Source organism: Podarcis raffonei, chromosome 1 (genome assembly GCF_027172205.1).
Source record: "Podarcis raffonei isolate rPodRaf1 chromosome 1, rPodRaf1.pri, whole genome shotgun sequence".
Classification (NCBI taxonomy): Eukaryota; Metazoa; Chordata; class Lepidosauria; order Squamata; family Lacertidae; genus Podarcis; species Podarcis raffonei.
In genome coordinates this window covers 45,345,589-45,367,290 of record NC_070602.1, presented here as the reverse complement: position 1 = coordinate 45,367,290, position 21,702 = coordinate 45,345,589, and the positions used below count along the sequence as shown (strand labels likewise).

At 43.4% G+C, this 21,702-nt stretch overlaps 2 protein-coding genes across 4 annotated transcripts; both read left to right on the top strand.

Annotated features, from left to right (window-relative positions):
- Positions 1–40: 40 nt before the first annotated feature.
- Positions 41–7,944, top strand: LOC128411755 (acyl-coenzyme A thioesterase 1-like). Its single transcript, XM_053384145.1, has 3 exons — positions 41–754; positions 6,435–6,637; positions 7,238–7,944. The coding sequence occupies exons 1-3, from the start codon at positions 154–156 to the stop codon at positions 7,841–7,843; spliced, it is 1,410 nt and encodes a 469-aa protein (XP_053240120.1). The 5' UTR covers positions 41–153; the 3' UTR covers positions 7,844–7,944.
- A 1,279-nt stretch (positions 7,945–9,223) lies between these two features.
- On the top strand, positions 9,224–20,025 carry LOC128411682 (acyl-coenzyme A thioesterase 1-like). Of its 3 annotated transcripts, none has more exons than XM_053384073.1 (3): positions 9,224–9,953; positions 17,650–17,852; positions 17,987–18,213. In XM_053384073.1, exons 1-3 carry the CDS (start codon positions 9,377–9,379, stop codon positions 18,119–18,121), a joined length of 915 nt encoding a protein of 304 aa, XP_053240048.1. In that variant the 5' UTR covers positions 9,224–9,376; the 3' UTR covers positions 18,122–18,213. The 3 variants fall into 3 exon arrangements, with proteins under 3 accessions (XP_053240048.1, XP_053240046.1, XP_053240047.1); XM_053384071.1 differs by lacking the exon at positions 17,987–18,213 and adding an exon at positions 18,405–20,025 and having other exon boundaries at positions 9,235–9,953; positions 17,650–17,861; XM_053384072.1 differs by lacking the exon at positions 17,987–18,213 and adding an exon at positions 18,405–20,025 and having other exon boundaries at positions 9,238–9,953.
- Positions 20,026–21,702: the final 1,677 nt, after the last annotated feature.

Genomic DNA, 21,702 nt, shown 5'->3' with positions numbered 1-21,702 from the left:
TTTGGCAGAAGGGGGGAAGGCCTTGTGCGAAGGGCAGCCTCCTGCCTCCGCCCCAAACAAATTTCCTTTCCAAACAATTGTTGTGTAATTTGAAACTACGAGACGTAGCGCCGTTGCTTGATTTGCTTGAGGCTGACAGCTCATTCCGCTGCCATGGCCTCATTTGTGCGCCTGCTCTGGGGACGCGGCCTGGGACTCCGCCTGCGTCCCAGACCCCACTGCGCCTTTCGCTGCCCCGGCAGCTGCCAAAGCCGAGCCGCTCAGAGCGCCGCCTCCACTAGCGCTTCCCTCATGGACGCCCGCATCGACTTCTCCCCCGCCGGCCGGAGCCTCTTCGACAAGCCGCTGGGCATCTCGGTGTCGGGGCTGCGGCCCCAGCAAGAGGTCACGCTCCGGGCGTCGCTGCAGGACGAGACCGGCGAGCTCTTCGAGTCGCTCGCGCTCTACCGGGCGGACGGCAGCGGGCAGCTGGACCTGAGCCGCTCGCCGGCGCTGGAGGGCGGCAGCTTCTCCGGCCTGGAGCCAATGGGGCTGCTGTGGGCGCTGAAGCCGCGCAAGCCCTTCAGGCGGCTGGTGAAGCGCGACGTGCAGCGCCCCTTCAGCCTGGAGCTGGAGGTGCTCGAGGGACACGGAGAGGGCCTCGCGGGAGGCGTCCTCGCCAAGGGCTCCCACGAGAGGGGCTTCCTGCGCGCCGGCGTCCAGAGGATCCCCGTGCGGGACGGGCGGGTCCGCGCCACCCTCTTCCTGCCCCCGGGTGAGTGGCGGACTCTTGTGATAGGAATTTTATGGTCTTAGATATATGGCAACGTTCATAACCACACGTACATAGATCAGCACAGGAAAGCCAACCTGGAACCATTTGATTCCTAAACTGAGCAAATGTTTCTCTGCATGGTCAAAATGGAAAAGCCTCCCCATTGTCTCTTCCTTCACAAATTCTGTCTTAATCTGTGTTTGAATAAGGGTGTGAGCCTTATCATTACAAAAGACTGCCCAGGCTCCCCAAGAAATCCAATCAAGTAACCTGCCAGACAGGAAATAAAGCGACAGGAGAAAACAACGTGCAAATGTTCTGTTTTAGACCGCCTTATCTGAGGGGTGGTCTTAGGTTACACCCCTTCTGTGATGAATGCATAATGTTTCTGGGGGTGGTCTTGATCTAGAGGATGGGAATTTCAAAAGTCTTTATAAGCCCTTGCACAGCATTTTTGGGGGTCCTCTTCCTCTCCTGCTTGTGAGGGGAGCACCCTGTTGCAACAGATCAATAAAGATCAAGCTTACTAGCCCTGCTTTGCTTCTCAATATTCTCTGGTTGGCCTCTGTTATTTTCTCCTACCAATAGGGAACCTATGTAAGGACTCTATATGGGCTCTTGGATACCCCATAAGGGAAAGGGGCATATTTTTATTTACAACACTCTGGCCCTGCGCTTGGCCTTCTTAAGGCCTTCTAGACGCTCCTGCGCTTCGTGTCGTTGACACCCACACACTTTTTGTGAGCCAACGCCAGCTGCGGCTCCTCCACGTGTTGTTGCATTTCAAAGAACTCGTTAGTCCCAGGCAGAGGAGCTTAGTTTCAGAGAGATCATGGGAGTGGTTATGGTGAACGACTTCTGGAAGGGCACACACATACCTGGCTTGGATTTCTCCATCCTGTAGTAAACTGGTTCCTCTTCTTCCTGCTCAGAAAGGGAGAAAGATATGGCACCCAGCAAGCAAACAAAAAAACCCACAATTAAGGAAGAGGAGGAAGAGCTGCAGAAGTGTGTTGGCAATAAAAGAAGTCTGGTGGCACCTTAAAAGACTTCACAAATACAGTGAGGCGGAAGTTGTCCCGGCCGGGGCGACACTGCAAGGTGTAAAGAGAGAGAATTGATTACACTGGTCAACAACAAATTTGTTGTCTGCGTTTTTTCAGCTGATTTAGGACGAATCTGATGCGCTGAATCCAAAAATCACATTGGTTTTGCTCAGTCAGGTCACGTTTTTGAGTTATGACCACATGTTGTTTTTTTACATTTTTATTCACATGTACGCTTGTGTGGAGCATTTTAGAAGAAGTTGGTGGGGGTAAAATGCCATGTCGAATAATTTTTTTGATTGGAAATGATTATTTTAATGACAAGAAGTATTCAGGTTCGATAGTTCTGGGTGATTATGTCGAAAAGGGATCAGTTTGAAGCCATAAAACCTCGAAATCTTCCATAAATTGGTGCGGCAAAGCATAAAGTTGGGGGATGGACTTTATCTCCCTGGCAGTATCCCAACAAAAGGTTTCGGGCCCAGATTCACGGCACTTGCAGGAGAGTAAGACAGTGACAGACTGCTGAAAGGTATGTTGGAAAAGCGAAGCAGAGGCTTTTCTGGATGCCGCGGAAAAGGCCTTTGATGTCCGGCAAGACTAATTGGCCTGGGAGCCAAGCCAGAGGCATCGTGATTTATGTGCTGCCGAGATAAGACGTTTTTGAAGGCATAAAGGCTCACGGCTGAAGCAAATAGCTGAGATGGATCTTTTACAATCCTCTGAAGCTGCTCCGTGTCCACTAAAGCTAAATGGCCACAACTATCAGACCTGGGCCCATAACCTTTTGTTGGGATACTGCCAGGGAGATAAAGTCCATCTGAGCCCCCAAGCTCCTTGCCGGACGATCCATCGACCTCCCGTAGTCAGGCAATATCAGCAATTTAGCGGCACGAAGCCTCAGGCTTGTGCACACTCTATCAGCAGAATTCACACAGCAAAAGTTGCACAGCAGGACAGCATATTTACAGTTTATTTTGCGTAGGTCAGAACAAAAGAAGACATGACCGTCTGCTCCGACTGCTCAGGCAAAACAGCCGAAAACGAAAGGAACAGACAACATAAACATCCTGTAAGACAGGAAATGCGCAGGCTGTTATACAAACATCCTGCTCCCTTTTAAGGTGGAACGGAAATATCCTAACATCAAAACCCCTGGCTCACTCGAGTACACTGAAGGAGAACTATGAAGTGGTGAAGTATGTGCTGGAGAAAATTGGTTATGATCAGCATAAGTGGTTTATTTGTGTTGACCTGAAGATGGTGAACTTTTTCTTGGGACAACAGTCTGGCTTCACCAAGTACCCATGTTTTCTGTGCATGTGGGATAGTAGGGACCGTGCTCAGCATTACACGAAGAAGGACTGGCCTGTGCGGGAGGAATTGGTGCCTTGCAAAAAAAAAAAAAAAAGGAACGTCATCAACGACCCTCTGGTGGACAGAGACAGAATACTCTTCCCGCCACTGCACATCAAGCTCTGCTTAATCAAGCAATTCACCAAGGCTCTGGACAAGGATGGTGACTGCTTCACTTACTTGTGCCAGGCTTTTCCAGGATTGACCATGGAGAAGTTGAAAGCTGGCATCTTTGATGGTCCTCAGATCCATCAGCTCATCAGAGATCCAGAGTTCGGAAACTCAATGAACGAAGTGGAACTAGAAGCGTGGAAGGCATTTGTTCTGGTAGTGAAGAACTTTTTTGGCAACACCAAGAATGTGAATCTGTTTAAGGATAACTATGAAAAATGTTGGATGGAAGTGAAAAAGGATTTAGAAATATGGTCAAACCTGAAGTTATCATTGCTAGGCCGAATTGCTGCGATAAAGATGAATGTATTGCCAAGGATGTTGTTTTTGTTTCAAACATTGCAAATATTAGATAAAATGGAGTGTTTCAAGAAGTGGCAGAGAGATATCTCTAGATTTGTCTGGCAGGGCAAGAAACCTCGAATAAAATTTAAGATTTTCACCGACGCTAAGGAAAGAGGTGGATTTGCCCTGCCAGACTTAAAACTTTATTATGAATCAGCCGCTTTTTGCTGGCTGAGAGAATGGATGCTTCTTGAGAACACTGATGTGTTGGATTTAGAAGGTTTTAATAACGTTTTTGGGTGGCATGCATATTTGTGGTATGATAAGGTCAAAGCACATAAAGCGTTTAAAAACCATATTGTCAGAAAAGCACTGTTTAATGTTTGGATAAGATACAAGGATTTGCTTGAAAATAAAACCCCAAGGTGGCTGTCACCAATGGAAGCGAAGGCTCAGAAAAAGTTCAATATGGAGGCCAAATGGCCGAAATATTGGGAAATTTTGGAACAAGAGGGAGACAGATTAAAACTGCAGAGTTTTGAAAAATTAAAAAATAGAGTGCGAGATTGGCTTCACTATTATCAGATAATGGAGGCATACAATTTGGATAAAAAAATTGGTTTTCAGGTGGAAAAATCAAAATTGGAAACAGAACTGTTAGATCCCAAAACTAAGAATTTGTCAAGAATGTATAACTTGCTGTTGAAATGGAATACTGAGGATGAAACGGTGAAATCTGCTATGATTAAATGGGCACAAGATGTTGGACACAATATCATGATGGCTGACTGGGAACAGTTATGGACCACAGGTATGAAGTTTACGGCATACAATGCCTTAAGAGAGAATATAATGAAAATGATATACAGGTGGTACATGACACCAGTCAAGCTTGCGAAAATTTATCATTTGCCCGATAATAAATGTTGGAAATGTAAAGAAACTGAAGGTACATTCTTTCACCTCTGGTGGACATGCCCAAGGATTAAGGCTTTCTGGGAGACGATCTATAATGAAATGAAAAAGGCATTTAAATATACCTTTCCGAAGAAACCAGAGGCCTTTCTCCTGGGCATTGTCGGCCAATTGGTGCCAAAGAAGGATAGAACTTTCTTTATGTATGCTACAACAGCAGCAAGAATACTTATTGCAAAGTATTGCAAGACACAAGATCTACCCACCCTGGAAGAATGGCAGATGAAGGTGATGGACTATATGGAACTGGCGGAAATGACTGGCAGAATCCGAGACCAGGGAGAAGAGTCGGTGGAAGAAGACTGGAAGAAATTTAAATACTATTTACAGAAACACTGCAAAATTAATGAATGTTAGAATGATGTTGGAATGAATTTATGTGACTTTAGCAGAAATGTTATAAAGGTTTAGGAAAAAAACAGACTGTTAATTGGTGAAAGGAGGGAAAGTAAATTTATATTAATATCAAGATAAATTTACAGGACAAAAATTTGAAAGGAGGGAAAGGATTTGCTGAAATGGAAAAGTGACCAAGAATACAAAAAAGGGAGGTGTGAGGAGGTCAAGGAAATAGGCTAATGAAAGAAAACAAATGGGAAGAGTTGCTGTATTTTTTTTTCTTTCTTCTTGACTTTTCTTTTTGTCTAATGGATGTTAATTCTCTGTTTTTTTCTTTGTGATTTTTCTTTTTTCTTTTTTGTATTTCATCTTGTCTTGTTTAAAAGGATGTTTTTTTATGTTTCTTTTTGTACTTTAAAAAAAAACTTTAATAAATATCTTATTTAAAAAAAGAACTTTTTTGGCAACAATAAGGCCAGAAACTACGCAGAACTTGTTAACAACATGCTGACTGCTTTCAGAAACCTGGGCTGCAACATGAGCGTCAAGATGCACTACCTGTTTTCACATCTAGACCGGTTTCCTGAGAACCTGGGTTCAATGAGTGATGAGCAGGGGGAGAGATTCCATCAGGACTGGAGACCAGGTATCAGGGTTGCTGGGACGCAGTCATGATGGCTGACTACTGTTGGACTCTGAAGAGAGACCTCCCTGCCGCTGATCATCCCAGGAGTTCCAAGAAACGGAAGTTCAAGCCCTGAAGTTTGAAAAATGGTGAAGCAACATGCAATTTACGTGTACTTACCTTTATCAATGTCCACCATTCAGTTTACAGTAATCGATGTTTCTATCAGGTAATCAATATATGTTACTGGAAAAACATTTTTTTCTCTTAATAAGCATATTTAGGATGATATGTGTTGACAAAAATCAGCTGATAATGCCACAAAAATGTAATTGATTTTGTCACAAGATCTGATCTTTTTCAAATCAACATAGCACAAAAACCTGACCTGATGGAGAGAAATGGATGCCATTTCCTGATTCAGCAGTGCAAAAATACCCTAAATCAGTTGTAGAAATCTAGACAACATTCAAAAAGTAAAAAATTGTTGCCCAGTGTTATTTGCCCTACTGTGTCTAATGACGGTGCTGAGCTAGCACTGTACCTTGCCTATTCCTTTGTATTTCGTAGCAAGCCTTGCTCACTGGAAACGTGGGTTTGTTTCAACAACAACAACTCACTGGCACCTCAGACTCCAAACTCTCTTATTCTCTGCTTTTGATCTGCTAATATGAACAGGTTTGAAAAGTGTATTATGAAGGATCCAGCCATTAAAGTGGGTCATCAACAAGGGTCTTTTCAACCCAAGTGGTCAGAGTTAAATTATCTCCAAGGTCCCTTCCAAAACTAAAATTATGTGATTCTATGCTAGGCTTTCTTTTCAATAAGGTGAATTCTAAAGAAGTCTAAAAAAGATAATGCAACTTCGTTCTGTCTTTTATAGGTGATGGTCCCTTTCCTGGAATCATTGATATTTCAGGAACTGGAGGAGGACTTCCAGAATACCGAGCCTGTCTGTTGGCCAATTATGGCTTTGTAACATTAGCATTGGCCTATTATGCTTATGAAGATCTTCCCAGAGATATGAAGGAATTTCATCTGGAGTATTTTGAAGAAGCTCTGAACTATATGCTGAAACATCCAAAGGTAGGGCCATATGTGGACAGCCTTCACAAAAATAGCAAGCTTCTGAGGGTGCTACATTTGAAACTGGAAAGTCTTGTGTGTAGAACCACACCATACATTTGAAGCACATCTAAGCCTCCAGAACGGATCCCGTTCACATCCCGAGGTACCACTGTATATGCAGAAGTATATATTCCATAGTATTCTTATTCTGAGAGCTGTTGAATTGCTGATTTGAGAGTATTCTCTGAGCTGAACTCTGATCATCACATGCTTACTTGTATTGCACTAATATTTTAAATTCATTATTTGTGCCAAGCTCCTGGAATAAAAAAACACTGAAAGGTTAAAGTCCACAGCAACAGTTTTCTCCATTTTTGACTGCAAAGATTAACCAAAGCAGGCAAGCCTTGGGCAGTCACTGTGATAAATTGTTCAGAAATATGAAATGGTCCTCAGCTCAGCATTTTTTCTTTTGCCAAATTAAGGGTGAGCAGCATGAGCTTTTGCTCACAGCTTAGTCATGTGGGAGGGAGGGGCACATACTGTATGTATCTTGTTTTCGTTTCACCTCTTTCTTTCTTTCTTTCTTTCTTTCTTTCTTTCTTTCTTTCTCTTTAGGTTAAAGGTCCAGGAGTTGGACTGCTGGGACACTCAAAAGGTGGTGACCTATGTATCTCTATGGCCTCTTTCTTAAAGGGTGTCACTGTTACAGTCACTATTAATAGCTCTGTGGCCAATGTAGCTGTGCCACTGCACTACAAGGACATCACCATTCCACCTCTTGGTTTCAATATAGAGCGGCTCAAATTAGACAAGTCTGGTGTTGCTGACATTTTGGATGTCCTGAACAACCCACTTGAGGGCCCCGATCGCCAAAGTTTTATTCCATTGGAGAAGGCTGAAGGGCGTTTCCTCTTCATCGTAGGCCAAGATGACCACAACTTTAAGAGCGAGTTTTTTGCTTTGGAAGCCTCCAAGAGGCTACAGGCTCATGGAAAAGAAAAACCTAAGATAATTTGCTATCCTGGAGCAGGACATTATATTGAGCCTCCGTATTTTCCTATGTGCGCAGCTTCAATGCATCTCTTGGTGGGCAGACCAGCGATCTGGGGAGGGGAGCCCAGGGCTCATGCCGCAGCACAGGTGGATGCATGGGGTCAGATTCAAATCTTCTTCCGCAAACACCTCGATGGAAAGCAAGATGAAGAACACAGCAAGCTGTGAGAATGTTGCTTGAAAGAGGTGTTTTATCAGATAACGGGTGTGTGGCCGATTGTTTTCCCCCCTGTTCTTATATATAACAATAAATCTGTTTGATATAACAATTCTGCAGACAGGGGACTCATTATGTTGACAGAGTGCTTTACAAGCAACATGAGAAAGCTTTTGTATAAGGGACATCTAAGAACCCCCAGCTGCAAAAATAAACTACAAATGGTGTGTATTATACAAATCTCTGGTACAACTACATTTGGAATATTGTGTAGACTTCTGGTCACCTCACCTCATAAAGCAAATGGTAGAGTTGGGAAAGGGCAGCCAAAATGATCAAAGGGATGGAGAAACTCCATTAGGTTACAACATTTGGATCTTTCTAGTTTAGAGAAAAAAGTGAGTAAGAGGTGAAAGTGGGTAGAGTAAGGTTTTTCTCCTCTCACTAGAACTTGGGGCTATAGGACAAACAGAAGAAAGCACTTCACACAGCACATAGTGAAAGTATGGACTTTGCTCCCACAAGAGGCAGTGATGGCTGCCAACTTGTGATGGCTTTGAAGAGGATTAGACAGCTTCATGGAGGATAAGGCAACAAACCCCAATTCAGTCAGAGGCAGCATTCATGCTTCTGAATGCCAGTTGCTGGAAACTGCAGCAGGAGAGAGAGCTCACATCCTGCTTACCGACTTCCCACAGGGATCTGGTTGGCCACTGTAAGAATAGGACACTGGAATAGACGGGTCACTGCCTTGATCCAGCAGGTCTATTTTTATATTATTATGTTCTCCATGAATTAGAAGAAAACATAAATCTTCAGCAAGTCTATAATAAATTCTACCCTTGAGCCTCTGTTAGGATATAAGTTTAAAGTTTGCAGCAGGAAATATTACAAAGTTGGAATTTCACGTGATGCCACATGCTGTATTTACTAGGCTAACCTGAGTCCAGGAAAACCCAGCCTGTGGCTGCTGTACCTCAGATTACCATGTTTATCACACGAATCTTAGTGAAGGAGAGGTGCTGCTTTTCTGTCAGGTTCCCCTGCTACTTTGAAACTCATTTCCTGTTAGTGATTGGAAGTGGTAGGAGCAGGGGTGTCAAGTTGAAAAAATATTTTTTTGGGGGGGGCAAGTAAACACTGCCTTGCATAATCAATCACATGATGTGGTGCATGCACACTGTTTGAACGGCGATACCCATCAACTTGGGGGAGGGCAGACCACTAAAATATTTTATTGGGGAGGACTGAAGACCCCTCGGCCCCCAGCAGTTGACGCCTATGGGTCGGAGGCCTTATCTCGCGCGTTCAGCTGCTCGCGAGTTAACTGTCTGTGCTTTGGTAGCGCCGGACGCGCCAGCGACTTACAACTCCTCGTTATGAAGCGTGCGGTCCGGGATCGATTGATGCTGCCTTTTGTGCTCCCACGTGGACTTCCAGGCAGAGCAGAAGTTGCAGATTGTGTCTCCTTCTCTCTGCTCCGCTCTCCGTTCGAGCAGCGCGCAGACTGCAATAGCAAACGATCGGATTAGCAGCAGCCCATCATGTGGCGACGGGTCACAGCCAGAGCTTGGGACGTCTGCCTGGAGCACTTGGGGGGTGTGAGCCGCCCCTTCGGGAGGACCTCCCTCAAAAGCTGCGGCAGAAGAGGGGTAGCGACAGTCTCGGTTGACCCCGCTGCAGGCTTGGCAGATCAGCCCGCGAAGGTTTCGGTTTGGGGACTCCCGCCCCTGCAGGAAGTGACCCTAAGGGCGCTGGCGGTGAACGAGGAGGGCATCCTCTTTGATTCCTGTGCCCATTACCAGGCGGATGAGCAAGGGCAGGTCGATCTGTCCAAAGACCCCTGCAAGGGAGGAGACTACACGGGCTTGGAGCCCATGGGGCTGTTTTGGAGCCTCTCGCCTGCTGCAATGGAGAACCCCTACCAAAGGCTGGAGCCCAGAAAAGTGAAGGGTCCCATGAAGCTGGAGGTGTCAGTGCACCAGGGCTACAGCCAGCCCCGTGCTATCCCTGGACAGGTGCTTGCCAAAACGAACGTGGAAAGGCGGTTCATTCTTCCCGAAGTGAGAAGGATTAGGGTGAAGGAGGGTGCGGTGAGAGGGAGCTTGTTTCTTCCCCCAGGTGAGTTGGGCAGACTTGGCAGTGGGACGGGGCTCAGGCTGCTTATTTGTCCTGAGGGAACCTAGTTAACTCAAAAGTTGACAGTCACCTTGCTTTTGCAGTCCCAGACAGGCAGCAAAACAGGGTAATGCTCAGATCCTTAGTGGGCAGCTATGCAAGGCTGGTGGGCTGTGTTCAGCTTGGTAGGGCTCAAATAGGACAGGCCTTCAGTAGAGATGATAATATTCAAATGATAATATTCCAAAACAATAAGGGTTGCAACTAGCACACTTTCCCCAAAGAGTAGCCATCACTCATTTACCAGCAAGTAATTTCAGAAACAAGGGATGCAGGTGGCGCTGTGGGTTAAACCACAGAGCCTAGGACTTGCCGATCAGAAGGTCGGCGGTTTGAATCCCCGCGATGGGGTGAGCTCCCGTTGCTCGGTCCCTGCTCCTGCCAACCTAGCAGTTTGAAAGCATGTCAAAGTGCAAGTAGATAAATAGGTACCACTCCAGTGGGAAGGTAAACGGCGTTTCCGTGCGCTGCTCTGGTTCGCCAGAAGCGGCTTAGTCATGCTGGCCACATGACCTGGAAGCTGTACGCTGGCTCCCTGTTGGGATACTGCCAGGGAGACACAGTCCATCATAGCCCCCAAGCTCGCTGTCGGACGATCCATCGACCTCCCGTAGTCAGGTAGTATCAGCAATTAGCGACACGAAGCCTCAGAAATCGATTGCCACATTCTTAGGCTGGTGCACACTCTATCAGCAGAATTCACACAGCGAGAGATGCACAGCAGGAGAGCATATTTACAAGTTTATTCAACGTTGGTCAGAACAAAGAAAAACATGACCGCCTGATTCAGCGTTCAGGCAACAAGAAAGAAACGAAAGCAACTGACACAACAGAAACATCCTGTGCAACAGGAAATACGCAGACTCTGTGACTCACAGCCTGCTCCCTTTTAAGGTGGAACGGAAATATCCTAACACTCCCTTGGCCAATAAAGCGAGATGAGCGTCGCAACCCCAGAGTCGGCCACGACTGGACCTAATGGTCAGGGGTCCCTTTACCTTTACCTTTAATTTCACAAACAAATACTTAACAAGCCAGATTTAAACTTGGGCAATAATCATAGTGTATCTGCACTGAATTCAGCCAGAGCCACCAGTCCACAAATATGAATACTGTACATGTTTGCCATATGGGAAGATTTAATTACAAGACGCATGATTCTATACATTGGTTTTTAAACAAATGCAAAAAAAATAACCTTTTAACACTTCCTCAGCATTGCTTCTAATGGTATTTGTTCTATTCATTGACTTTACACATAAGCTTACACATTCAGTGTTCAAATATATTACTTAATGTAACCTCTCCACTGAGACAATAGAGCGGTTGGTATAACAAGTTACTGATTTTGGTCATTAACATAGAAAAAGGGGTCCACATTTCTTGGAAGCTGCCTCTTTTTGTTATGCCTTTACTTGCTCTCCTGTGTCCAGTGAGATGCTCAAATATTGCTGCATCCCAAATATTTCCCCCCATATATTCAGGGGTCTTTCAGACTGGTTTATCCGTTGTTGAGCTATCACTTAACTATGCTGCAGTCAGTAAGAAGGCTACTAATTCTCCGTGTTGCAGGGTGAAGCCCAAGTCTATGTCTAAAGATAGTAGGGCTAAGGCAGGATTTGGAGAAAGGTTGGCTTTTAACTGTGGATATAATGGAGAAGAATTTTTTCCTTCCCTCCTTGTCTGATTGTTCCTCCAGTTTCATAGATAAATCTTCAGTCGTTGTTTGTAAGAGTTGCATCTCAGACTGATTGGTTACAGCAAGATTGTGCGCATCATTTGCTGTTTTAGAAATACCTGACAGTTGTTTAGATAGCATCTCTAATTTCTGCTCAGAAAGAACTAGGGCTGCTCCCCTGTCCAAGATTGGTGTCTACCTTCTTTTATTAATGTACTCATCTGAGTCTCTGTCCTCTCCCACTGTGGCAGATACTTTCCCGCCTTTTGGTTCCCTCATATTGCCTTTGGTCATACCAGTGTCTGACGCCTCCTCTGAAGCCTCAGACAGGGTTCCTGCTATTTCTTCCTGAAGATCTAACCTCACAGATTTGCTTTTTGGTCCCTGTAGTCCCCAGATCATTACCTCGCTGGGGCTGTACAAAAGTTTGTGTTTAGATATTAGTAGGATCCACTCTGCTTAGATTTTGCCCTGGGGTGATGGAGACACAGAATTACTTCGCGGTTTAGCTTTCCAGCTAGCCATGCCTCCTGAATTTTACATTTAATAATAATAATAATAATAATAATAATAATAATAATAATAATACTAACATAATTTAATAATTGTTTACATTGCATGTACCTGTAGGAGTGATTGAGTGAGATGAAGGAGCTTGACTTTAATTCATCTGCCTCAGTGATGTCCAAGATACCAGGTTGACTTGGCACCTCACTGCTGCATGTTAGTTCAATAATTTAAAAAACCTGGCTTGGTGGGGAATACTTACTACTTGCATTTATTTAGTATCAACAATGGGTTATGTCCAACTAAGTTTTCTTCATAGAGTAGACCCATTGAAATTAATGAATAACTTAGTTCCATTAATCTCAATATGTCTACTCTGAGTTGAGGTTAGTTGGACACAACTCAGTGGGCTTAAAACTTAAAACTTATATTCATTTTGTTTATTTATCCCTTCAATTACTGGGGATTTTATAAAATATAAAATAATTAAACAAGTTATATTTAACACAGTACATTATGTGAATCTACAAGACTGCCTTATACCACATCATATAATTGGCCCATCTAGTAGCTGTGTCAGCATTCACCAGCTGTGGCCTTCCAAATGTTTTGGACTACAACTCCTAGTAGCTCCAGCTAACATAACCATGGTGGTTGGAGCTGATGGGAATTGTAGTCCATAACATCTGGAGGACACCATGGAAATGGCTGTTCTCCAAAGTCTCAAGCAGATGTCTTTCCCAGCACAGCTGCCTGAGATCCCTGAAAATGCTGAAGATTGAACCTTGAACACAGTGGTATAAGTAACTGCCAGAGCTGAATGATCAAGCCCAGAAGTGATGTTTTAATGTACCACTGGTGTACAAAAGGAGTTCTTAAATTCTATCGTATGCCTGAGATTTCCCCTAACAACCTGATCCTATGCATGTAAGCTTCAGTGTGTTCAACAGAATTTACTCAGGTAAGTGTCAATAGGACGACGGCCTTAATATCCTTTCTACAGCTTGAGGACCACAGCACTGCCTTTCAGAGGAGCAACGGAGCTGTCCTGACAATTTAGAGGAAAATGCATCATTCTCTGTGTGAGGTACTTAGCATTCGTACCAAAACTGTGTAATATCCTTTGTTAGAAATCTTTGGGGCTCACTATGTGAATTAGGGTTATCAATGGACTTGTAACTGAATGGAAAACTAAAGATGTGTAAGGTAATAAAGGGGAGAAATTGGAAATCAGGGGTGGGGTGAGGGGAAGTCTAGAAGGGATGAATAAGTAAGTAATTTGGATGTTAAATTGTTAAATTATTGAAAATAGAAAATTAAACATAAAAAAGAGAAGAGTCCAATATATACAGGCCTGAACAATACTGGTATGACTACAGTATAATGTCACAATTTTGTTAAAATGAGTACTGTAATACAGAATACAGATTCTTAACTATCTAATAACCTAGTGGTTGGTATTTGTAGTTTTTAAATACAGACAGGAGGCCACTGAATAAGGAAAGAAATACGACATAAAATAATACTATCATAGGATGAAAATATTGTTGTCGTTTAGTCGTGTCCGACTCTTCGTGACCCCATGGACCAGAGCATGCCAGGCACTCCTGTCTTCCACTGCCTCCCGCAGTTTGGTCAGACTCATGTTTGTAGCTTCGAAGACACTATCCAACCATCTCGTCCTCTGTCGTCCCCTTCTCCTTGTGCCCTCCATCTTTCCCAACATCAGGGTCTTTTCCAGGGAGTCTTCTCTTCTCATGAGGTGGCCAAAGTATTGGAGCCTCAGCTTCACGATCTGTCCTTCCAGTGAGCACTCAGGGCTGATTTCCTTAAGAATGGATATGTTTGATCTTCTTGCAGTCCATGAGACTCTCAAGAGTCTCCTCCAGCACCATAATTCAAAAGCATCAATTCTTCGGCGATCAGCCTTCTTGATGGTCCAGCTCTCACTTCCAGACATCACTACTGGGAAAACCATGGCTTTAACTATACGGAGCTTTGTTGGTAAGGTGATGTCTCTGCTTTTTAAGATGCTGTCTAGGTTTGCCATCGCCTTTCTCCCAAGGAGCAGGCGTCTTTTAATTTCGTGACTGCTGTCACCATCTGCAGTGATCATGGAGCCCAAGAAAGTAAAATCTCTCACTGCCTCCATTTCTTCCCCTTCTATTTGCCAGGAGGTGATGGGACCAGTGGCCATGATCTTCGTTTTTTTGATGTTGAGCTTCAGACCATATTTTGCGCTCTCCTCTTTCACCCTCATTAAAAGGTTCTTTAATTCCTCCTCACTTTCTGCCATCAAGGTTGTGTCATCTGCATATCTGAGGTTGTTGATATTTCTTCCAGCAATCTTAATTCCGGCTTGGGATTCGTCCAGCCCAGCCTTTCGCATGATGAATTCTGCATTTAAGTTAAATAAGCAGGGGAACAATATACAGCCTTGCCGTACTCCTTTCCCAATTTTGAACCAATCAGTTGTTCCATATCCAGTTCTAACTGTAGCTTCTTGTCCCACATAGAGATTTCTCAGGAGACAGAGGTGATCAGGCACTCCCATTTTTAAGAACTTGCCATAGTTTGCTGTGGTCGACACAGTCAAAGGCTTTTGCATAGTCAATGAAGCAGAAGTAGATGTCTTTCTGGAACTCTCTAGCTTTCTCCATAATCCAGCGCATGTTTGCAATTTGGTCTCTGGTTCCTCTGCCTCTTCTAAATCCAGCTTGCACTTCTGGGAGTTCTCGGTCCACATACTGCTTAAGCCTGCCTTGTAGAATTTTAAGCATAACCTTGCTAGCGTGTGAAATGAGTGCAATTGTGCGGTAGTTGGAGCATTCTTTGGCACTTCCCTTCTTTGGGATTGGGATGTAGACAGATCTTCTCCAATCCTCTGGCCACTGCTGAGTTTTCCAAATTTGCTGGCATATTGAGTGTAGCACCTTAACAGCATCATCTTTTAAAATTTTAAGTAGTTTAGCTGGTATATCATCACTTCCACTGGCCTTGTTATTAGCAATGCTTTCTAAGGCCCATTTGACTTCACTCTCCAGGATGTCTGGCTCAAGGTCAGCAACCACACTACCTGGCGTATACGAGACATCCATTTCTTTCTGGTATGGGTCCTCTGTGTATTCTTGCCACCTCTTCTTGATGTCTTCTGCTTCTGTTAGGTCCTTTCCACTTTTGTCTTTTATTATGGAAATCTTTGTACGAAATGTTCCTTTCATATCTCCAATTTTCTTGAAAAGATCTCTGGTTCTTCCCATTCTATTGTTTTCCTCTATTTCTTTGCATTGCTCGTTTAAGAAGGCCTTCTTGTTTCTCCTTGCTATTTTTTGGAAATCTGCATTCAATTTCTTGTATCTTTCACTATCTCCCTCGCATTTTGCTTGCCTTCTCTCCCCCGCTATTTGTAAGGCCTCATTGGACAGCCACTTTGCTTTCTTGCATTTCCTTTTCATTGAGATGGTTTTAGTTGCTGTCTCTTGTATAATGTTACGAGCCTCCATCCATAGTTCTTCAGGCACTCTGTCCACCAAATCTAAATCCTTAAACTTGTTCCTCACTTCCACTGTGTATTCATAAGGGATTGACTTAGATTGTATCTTACTGGCCCAGTGGTTTTTCCTACTTTCTTCAGTTTAAGCTTGAATTTTGCTATAAGAAGCTGATGATCTGAGCCACAGTCAGCTCCAGGTCTTGTTTTTGCTGACTGTATAGAGCTTCTCCATCTTTGGCTGCAGGGAATATAATCAATCTGATTTCGATGCTGCCCATCTGGTGATGTCCATGTGTAGAGTCGTCTCTTGTGTTGTTGGAAAAGAGTGTTTGTGGTGACCAGCTTGTTCTCTTGGCAGAACTCTATTAGCCTTTGCCCTGCTTCGTTTTGAACTCCAAGGCCAAACTTGCCAGTTGTTCCTTTTATCTCTTGACTCCCTACTTTAGCATTCCAATCCCCTATAATGAGAAGAACATCCTTCTTTGTGTCATTTCTATAAGGTGTTGTGAGTCTTCATAGAATTGGTCAATTTCAGTTTCTTCAGCACCAGTGGTTGGTGCATAAACTTGGATTACTGTGATGTTAAAAGGTCTGCCTTGGATTCGTATCGAGATCATTCTATCATTTTTGAGATTGCATCCCAGTACAGCTTTCGCCACTCTTTTGTTGACTATGAGGGCCACTCCATTTCTTTTATGGGATTCTTGCCCACAGTAGTAGATGTGATGGTCATCCGAACTGAATTCGCCCATTCCCATCCATTTTAGTTCACTGATGCCCAGGATGTCAATATTTATTCTTGCCATCTCATTTTTTACCACATCCAACTTACCCAGGTTCATGGTTCTTACATTCCAGGTTCCTATGCAATATTTTTCTTTACAGCATTGGACTTTCCTTTTGCTTCCAGGCATATCCGCAACTGAGCGTCCTTTCGGCTTTGGCCCAGCTGCTTCATCAGCTCTGAATCTACTTGTACTTGTCCTCCGCTCTTCCTCAGTAGCATGTTGGACGCCTTCCGACCTGAGGGGCTCATCTTCCAGCGTCATAACTTTTATATGCCTGTTGTCTTTGTCCATGGAGTTTTCTTGGCAGGGATACTGGAGTGGCTTGCCGGTTCCTGCTCCAGGTGGATCACGTTTGGTCAAAACTCTCCACTATGACCTGTCCATCTTGGGTGGCCCTGCACGGCATAGCTCATAGCTTCTCTGAGTTATTCAAGCCCCTTTGCCACGGCAAGGCAGTGATCCATGAAGGGGAGGATGTATTATAGGAGTATTATATTTTCATGATGAAAATATAATATTGTTATTAAAGAGATATGGTTATTTTAACACAGAGGTCAAAGAGTGGAAAACTTGCATCACACTGTCCCACAAAATTTAATGGGGCTTAGTTCTGAGTATAAGGTAAAGGTAAAGGGACCCCTGACCATGAGGTCCAGTCGTGGCCGACTCTGGGGTTGCGGTGCTCATCTCGCTTTATTGGCTGAGGGAGCCGGCGTACAGCTTCCGGGTCATGTGGCCAGCATGACTAAGCTGCTTCTGGCGAACCAGAGCAGCGCACAGAAACACCGTTTACCTTCCCGCAGGAGCGATACCTATTTATCTACTTGCACTTTGACATGCCTTCGAACTGCTAGGTTGGCAGGAGCTGGGACAGAGCAATGGGGTCTCACCCTATTGTGGGGATTCGAACTGCCGACCTTCTGATCGGCAAGTCCTAGGCTCTGTGGTTTAACCCACAGCGCCACCCGCATCCCACTTCTGAGTATACATGTCTAGAATTGCACTGCAAGTCATTCAAAGCATTTTCTCTTCTTCTTTGCTGAAAATGTGGTATCAGTGTTTTGTTGTATTTTGATAATAATGTAGTTTTAATAGTGTTATTCTGGTTAGCATTTTATGAACGTTTCTTTCAATGTTCTGTGCCCTAACAACATTTCTCTCTGCTTTCATTAGGAAATGGCCCCTTTCCAGGAGTGATAGATATGTTTGGTGATGAAGGTGGGTTAATTGAATACCGATCCAGCCTTCTGGCTACTCATGGCTTTGCTGCTCTTTCCCTGCCATATTTTAATTTTGAGGATCTTCCCAAAACCATGGAGGATTTCCACCTTGAATACTTTGAAGAGGCAGCTAGGTTTCTACTGCGCCATCCCAAGGTGAGTATGGTAAGGATTGTTTACCTATACATACAGCTCCTTGCTCTCCTGCAGCTGAAAGAGTCTGTATGGACGACAGTTTTGAGAAAAACCGGCACTTCATCCCTTGAGGAAATACCAATGTTTGTTTTTAGATCTTGTACTTGCTAGCTGGAGAAATCATGGGATCAGGTCAGATCAAATCATCTGCCTTTCTGGAAGAAGACTGGTTCTATTGGGATATGCTTTGGAGAAGGGATTTAAAAAACTATGTGTATGAGACGGAATAGATTATGCTCTTATTTTAAGAAATTAACAAATAGTTTTATTGTGAATATATTGTAAACCTAGTTTTCCATGCTAATAAAATAACATTTTTTAATGGGTTAGACTATTTGAATTGAAATTTTTGTTTCAGCTTTTAGGTTTGATGTGTGTTGTTTTCTCAGAATAAGTTAATAATTTGGCAGGTTTCTCTATATATCGGGGATGCTCCCCAACACAGACTTCTAACATGTGTTCTTCCTTCTCTTCCCCTCTACAATTCCCACTTGTGCTGTTTCATTCCTGAAGGTTAAAGGGCCAGGAATTGGTGTTATTGGGACTGGCAAAGGAGCAGAATTGGCATCTTCAATGATGACTTTCTTGCCAGAAGTAGTGGCTGCCGTCTGCATTTCTGGTTGCAGCTCCATCACAGCCACTGCCCTCCATTATGGCGCACTTACTTTGCCTGGGCTTTGCTTTAATATGAGCAGAGTCAGTATTTCAGAGAATGGTGTTTTCGACAGTTACGAAGCCTTGGATGACCCAATGGACCCAGCTAATTCACGTAGTCGCATCCCCATAGAAAAAGCAGAAGGGCACTTCCTTTTTGTAGTCGGGGAAGAAGACCGGATTTGGAAGAGTTCTTTATATGCTGAGATAGCCACTGGGTGCCTGTGCCAACACGGGAAGGACAACTTTACACTCTTGAGTTACTCTGGAGCAGGCCATCAAATTAATCCAATATTTACCCCAGTTTGTCTGGTAGCCTTAGACCGTGTTTTAGGGGTGCCTATTTTGGGTGGCGGAGAGAAGAGAGCTCATGCCCATGCCCAAGAACATTCTTGGGGGAAGATTTTGGAGTTTCTGCAGTTCCACTTGAGATGATCACTCAAATAGCTGCACACCGGCAACCGAAGTTGTGGGTAAATGTGCCAAAGGGCCTGAGGAGGAAGGAAAGACATGAAACATGTTGTATGGACCTAGCTGGATTAAATTATTATGTAAACTGATGACAAGGTAAGATTGGACTGATTCAGAGCGGAACAGCCAAAAGTGTATATGATAAAATGTGTTTGGGATGAAGAACTCTAACGATAAAAACATGCAGGTATATGAGTTGGTTGAGGGTGTAAATATGAAGCTGTAAACCCTGGCCAGCTCTTAAAAGATCAAAGGCTGCAAACCATAATGAATTTAAAGGTAAACAAATAAACTTGTTCTTCAAAACCAGCAAAAAAAAAATCTGCCATTTTGAAATATCCAGAATATGACTACTTTCTGCTATCTTGAAATTTCTGGAATAAGTCTACCTTTAGCAAACACAGCCAATGTTACTACTTGAAGACAAAGCCAAGAGGTCTTTAAAACATGGACAGAAAAAGACTAGAGTCACACATAGCCTGACCTTCTAAGTTTAAAACGAAAACCATACTTGGCCATAATTTTCTTGGATGTGGTGTGGTATTACTCTCTCCCTGATATGAAGCAAAATGAGACTAGCATAAAGTAATGCAAATGAGGATTGCCGTGGGACTGTACACTCCTTGTCTTAAACACCACTTTTTTCTACCTAATGGATTTGTCCATTCATGTTACTGCTTCATGAACCCCTTTAGTCAATAATGTTTTTATTTTTCTCATGTATTTTTAATTTTGTCCCACTCCATTCTGTGTTGTTTTTTTACATTGCATTAAACTATCAGTGAAGTCAGAAGACAAATAATTAGAATCATAGAATCACAGAATTGTAGAGTTGGAAGGGATCCAACGGTCATCTAGTTGAAAGTTCTGCTGTGCAGGAATTACAGCTAATTAGTTTCCTATATTATTACAACAGGCAGAATTCAGTATTGGAGATTGCCAACCATAACAAAAATCAAATGATGAGTCAGAAAATCATGGGCTTTAGCAATTATGGCTAAACTGACTTTCTTTTTTTTAAAAAAAGGACGGAGACAAAATAAAGTTTTAGCAAAATGTGAGAAAATTGTTGATTATACTAAGAGATTGTTTAAAACCAATAAAAACCTATGGTTTTACAATGTATTTATATTTTGGGAAGTGAAATTTTGGAAAAAATATGTATGTCTGTTTTATTGTAAGACTATTACTCAAATTTGGAAATGTGAAGTCAGTTTTCCTTCCTTTGATTCCTTTTTTGAGTAGGAATAGATCAATAATTTCCTTATATTAGTATTATAATTATCAGATTCATGTCTAGAGTTTTGTTGTGCACTTGGTTATGATTAATGTTACTCCTTGTGGTGTCACAGATTTAATTATTTTCTTTGATATTTTAAATGTACGGAATGGAAGTATTGTGTGAATAAAAGAAAAGAAACATTAAAATGTATGCTAAGTCATGCAAAAATTGTTTTACAACTTTAAAAACATAAGCAAGTCACTTGAGACACTGTCTCATAAATGCAAATTATGGTAATTATAACAATAATAATAGTAACAACAGAGAGAGATCAGACAGCCATTCGTCTGACATGTACACATAAATAATTTGTCTTGATCTTAGTCTGTTGTTCATTGAGTTTAAAAATACATCGTCTGGGTATTTTTCTTTTATAAAGTATTATGTATTATGTATTTAAATGTTGGATTCGTAAAATTACCATTTGCAGCATAACCCCTGCATAAATGGGGAATCACTTGTATATGTACCCACATATAGGGTTGTATTCAATTAAGTTCAGTAAGTAAACTCACTAAGTTGGGCATATCCACAGCGGTGTAGCTAGCCACTTGGGTGCCCTGTGTGGAGCACGCGTCCTGCAGCTGGGGGTGGGGTGAGCTGCGTGGAGCCTCTCTGCTGCCTCCCCCTCAGCTATAGGGTGGCTGAGGAAGAGGCGGTGGGCAGACATAAGCCCCACGCTCCCGTTTCAAGCAGCATGGAGCCTGCAGGCGCCAAAGCCACCACATCACTCCCAGGAGAGATGCGTGGCTCGGGCACACTGCAGGCCCTGCGGTAAGTGCTGGCCCCCGTGGTGTGGCGCCCAGTGCCAGACGTGTTCCGTGTGTTTCTTGACTGAACTAAAAAGTTTTGTGAGCCCACTTTTTTAAAAAAACAACTCATATTTTTGTCATCCCCCTCAGTGATGACACCCAGGGTAGCCCACACCCACCGCACACCCCTTCCTCCGCCACTGCATATCCATTGACTTACCCTGAGTAGAACTAACAATAGATGCAACCCACTATTGTTTAATTTACTCAATATATGATACAATATATATAAAAGAGTATATAGCCTTTGCTGTTGGCATCCGTCTGTCTCAGGAGTCAATGGTGTGTACTTTGGGGGTGATGTCAAACCTCTGAAGAATCACAGCGCCTGAAGTGTTTTCCTTCTCCTAGAAGGGCTACCTTCCCAGCTTAACAAGCCCCATCTGCCCCTCATTTCCCTCTACAGAATGTGCAGTAACTGCCTTGACCAGTGGTTGGTCTCATCTGCGCAATCCACTGGAGCCTGTCTTCACATGCAAGAGAAGTTCTTAACTCACTGACGGTTTGAAACCTGTATCTTCTGCCAGAATAAGATTTTACAAATGACTTAACATTTACCGTATGTGGTACTATAACATCTAGTAATATCTGC

Coding starts and splice junctions, on each gene's coding strand:
- LOC128411755 (XM_053384145.1), top strand. CDS start 154: ATGGCCTCATTTGTGCGCCTGCTCTGGGGACGCGGCCTGGGACTCCGC. Junction 755..6,434: donor CACCCTCTTCCTGCCCCCGG/GTGAGTGGCGGA, acceptor TGTCTTTTATAG/GTGATGGTCCCTTTCCTGGA. Junction 6,638..7,237: donor ATATGCTGAAACATCCAAAG/GTAGGGCCATAT, acceptor CTTTCTCTTTAG/GTTAAAGGTCCAGGAGTTGG.
- LOC128411682 (XM_053384071.1), top strand. CDS start 9,377: ATGTGGCGACGGGTCACAGCCAGAGCTTGGGACGTCTGCCTGGAGCAC. Junction 9,954..17,649: donor GAGCTTGTTTCTTCCCCCAG/GTGAGTTGGGCA, acceptor TGCTTTCATTAG/GAAATGGCCCCTTTCCAGGA. Junction 17,862..18,404: donor GCCATCCCAAGGTGAGTATG/GTAAGGATTGTT, acceptor TCATTCCTGAAG/GTTAAAGGGCCAGGAATTGG.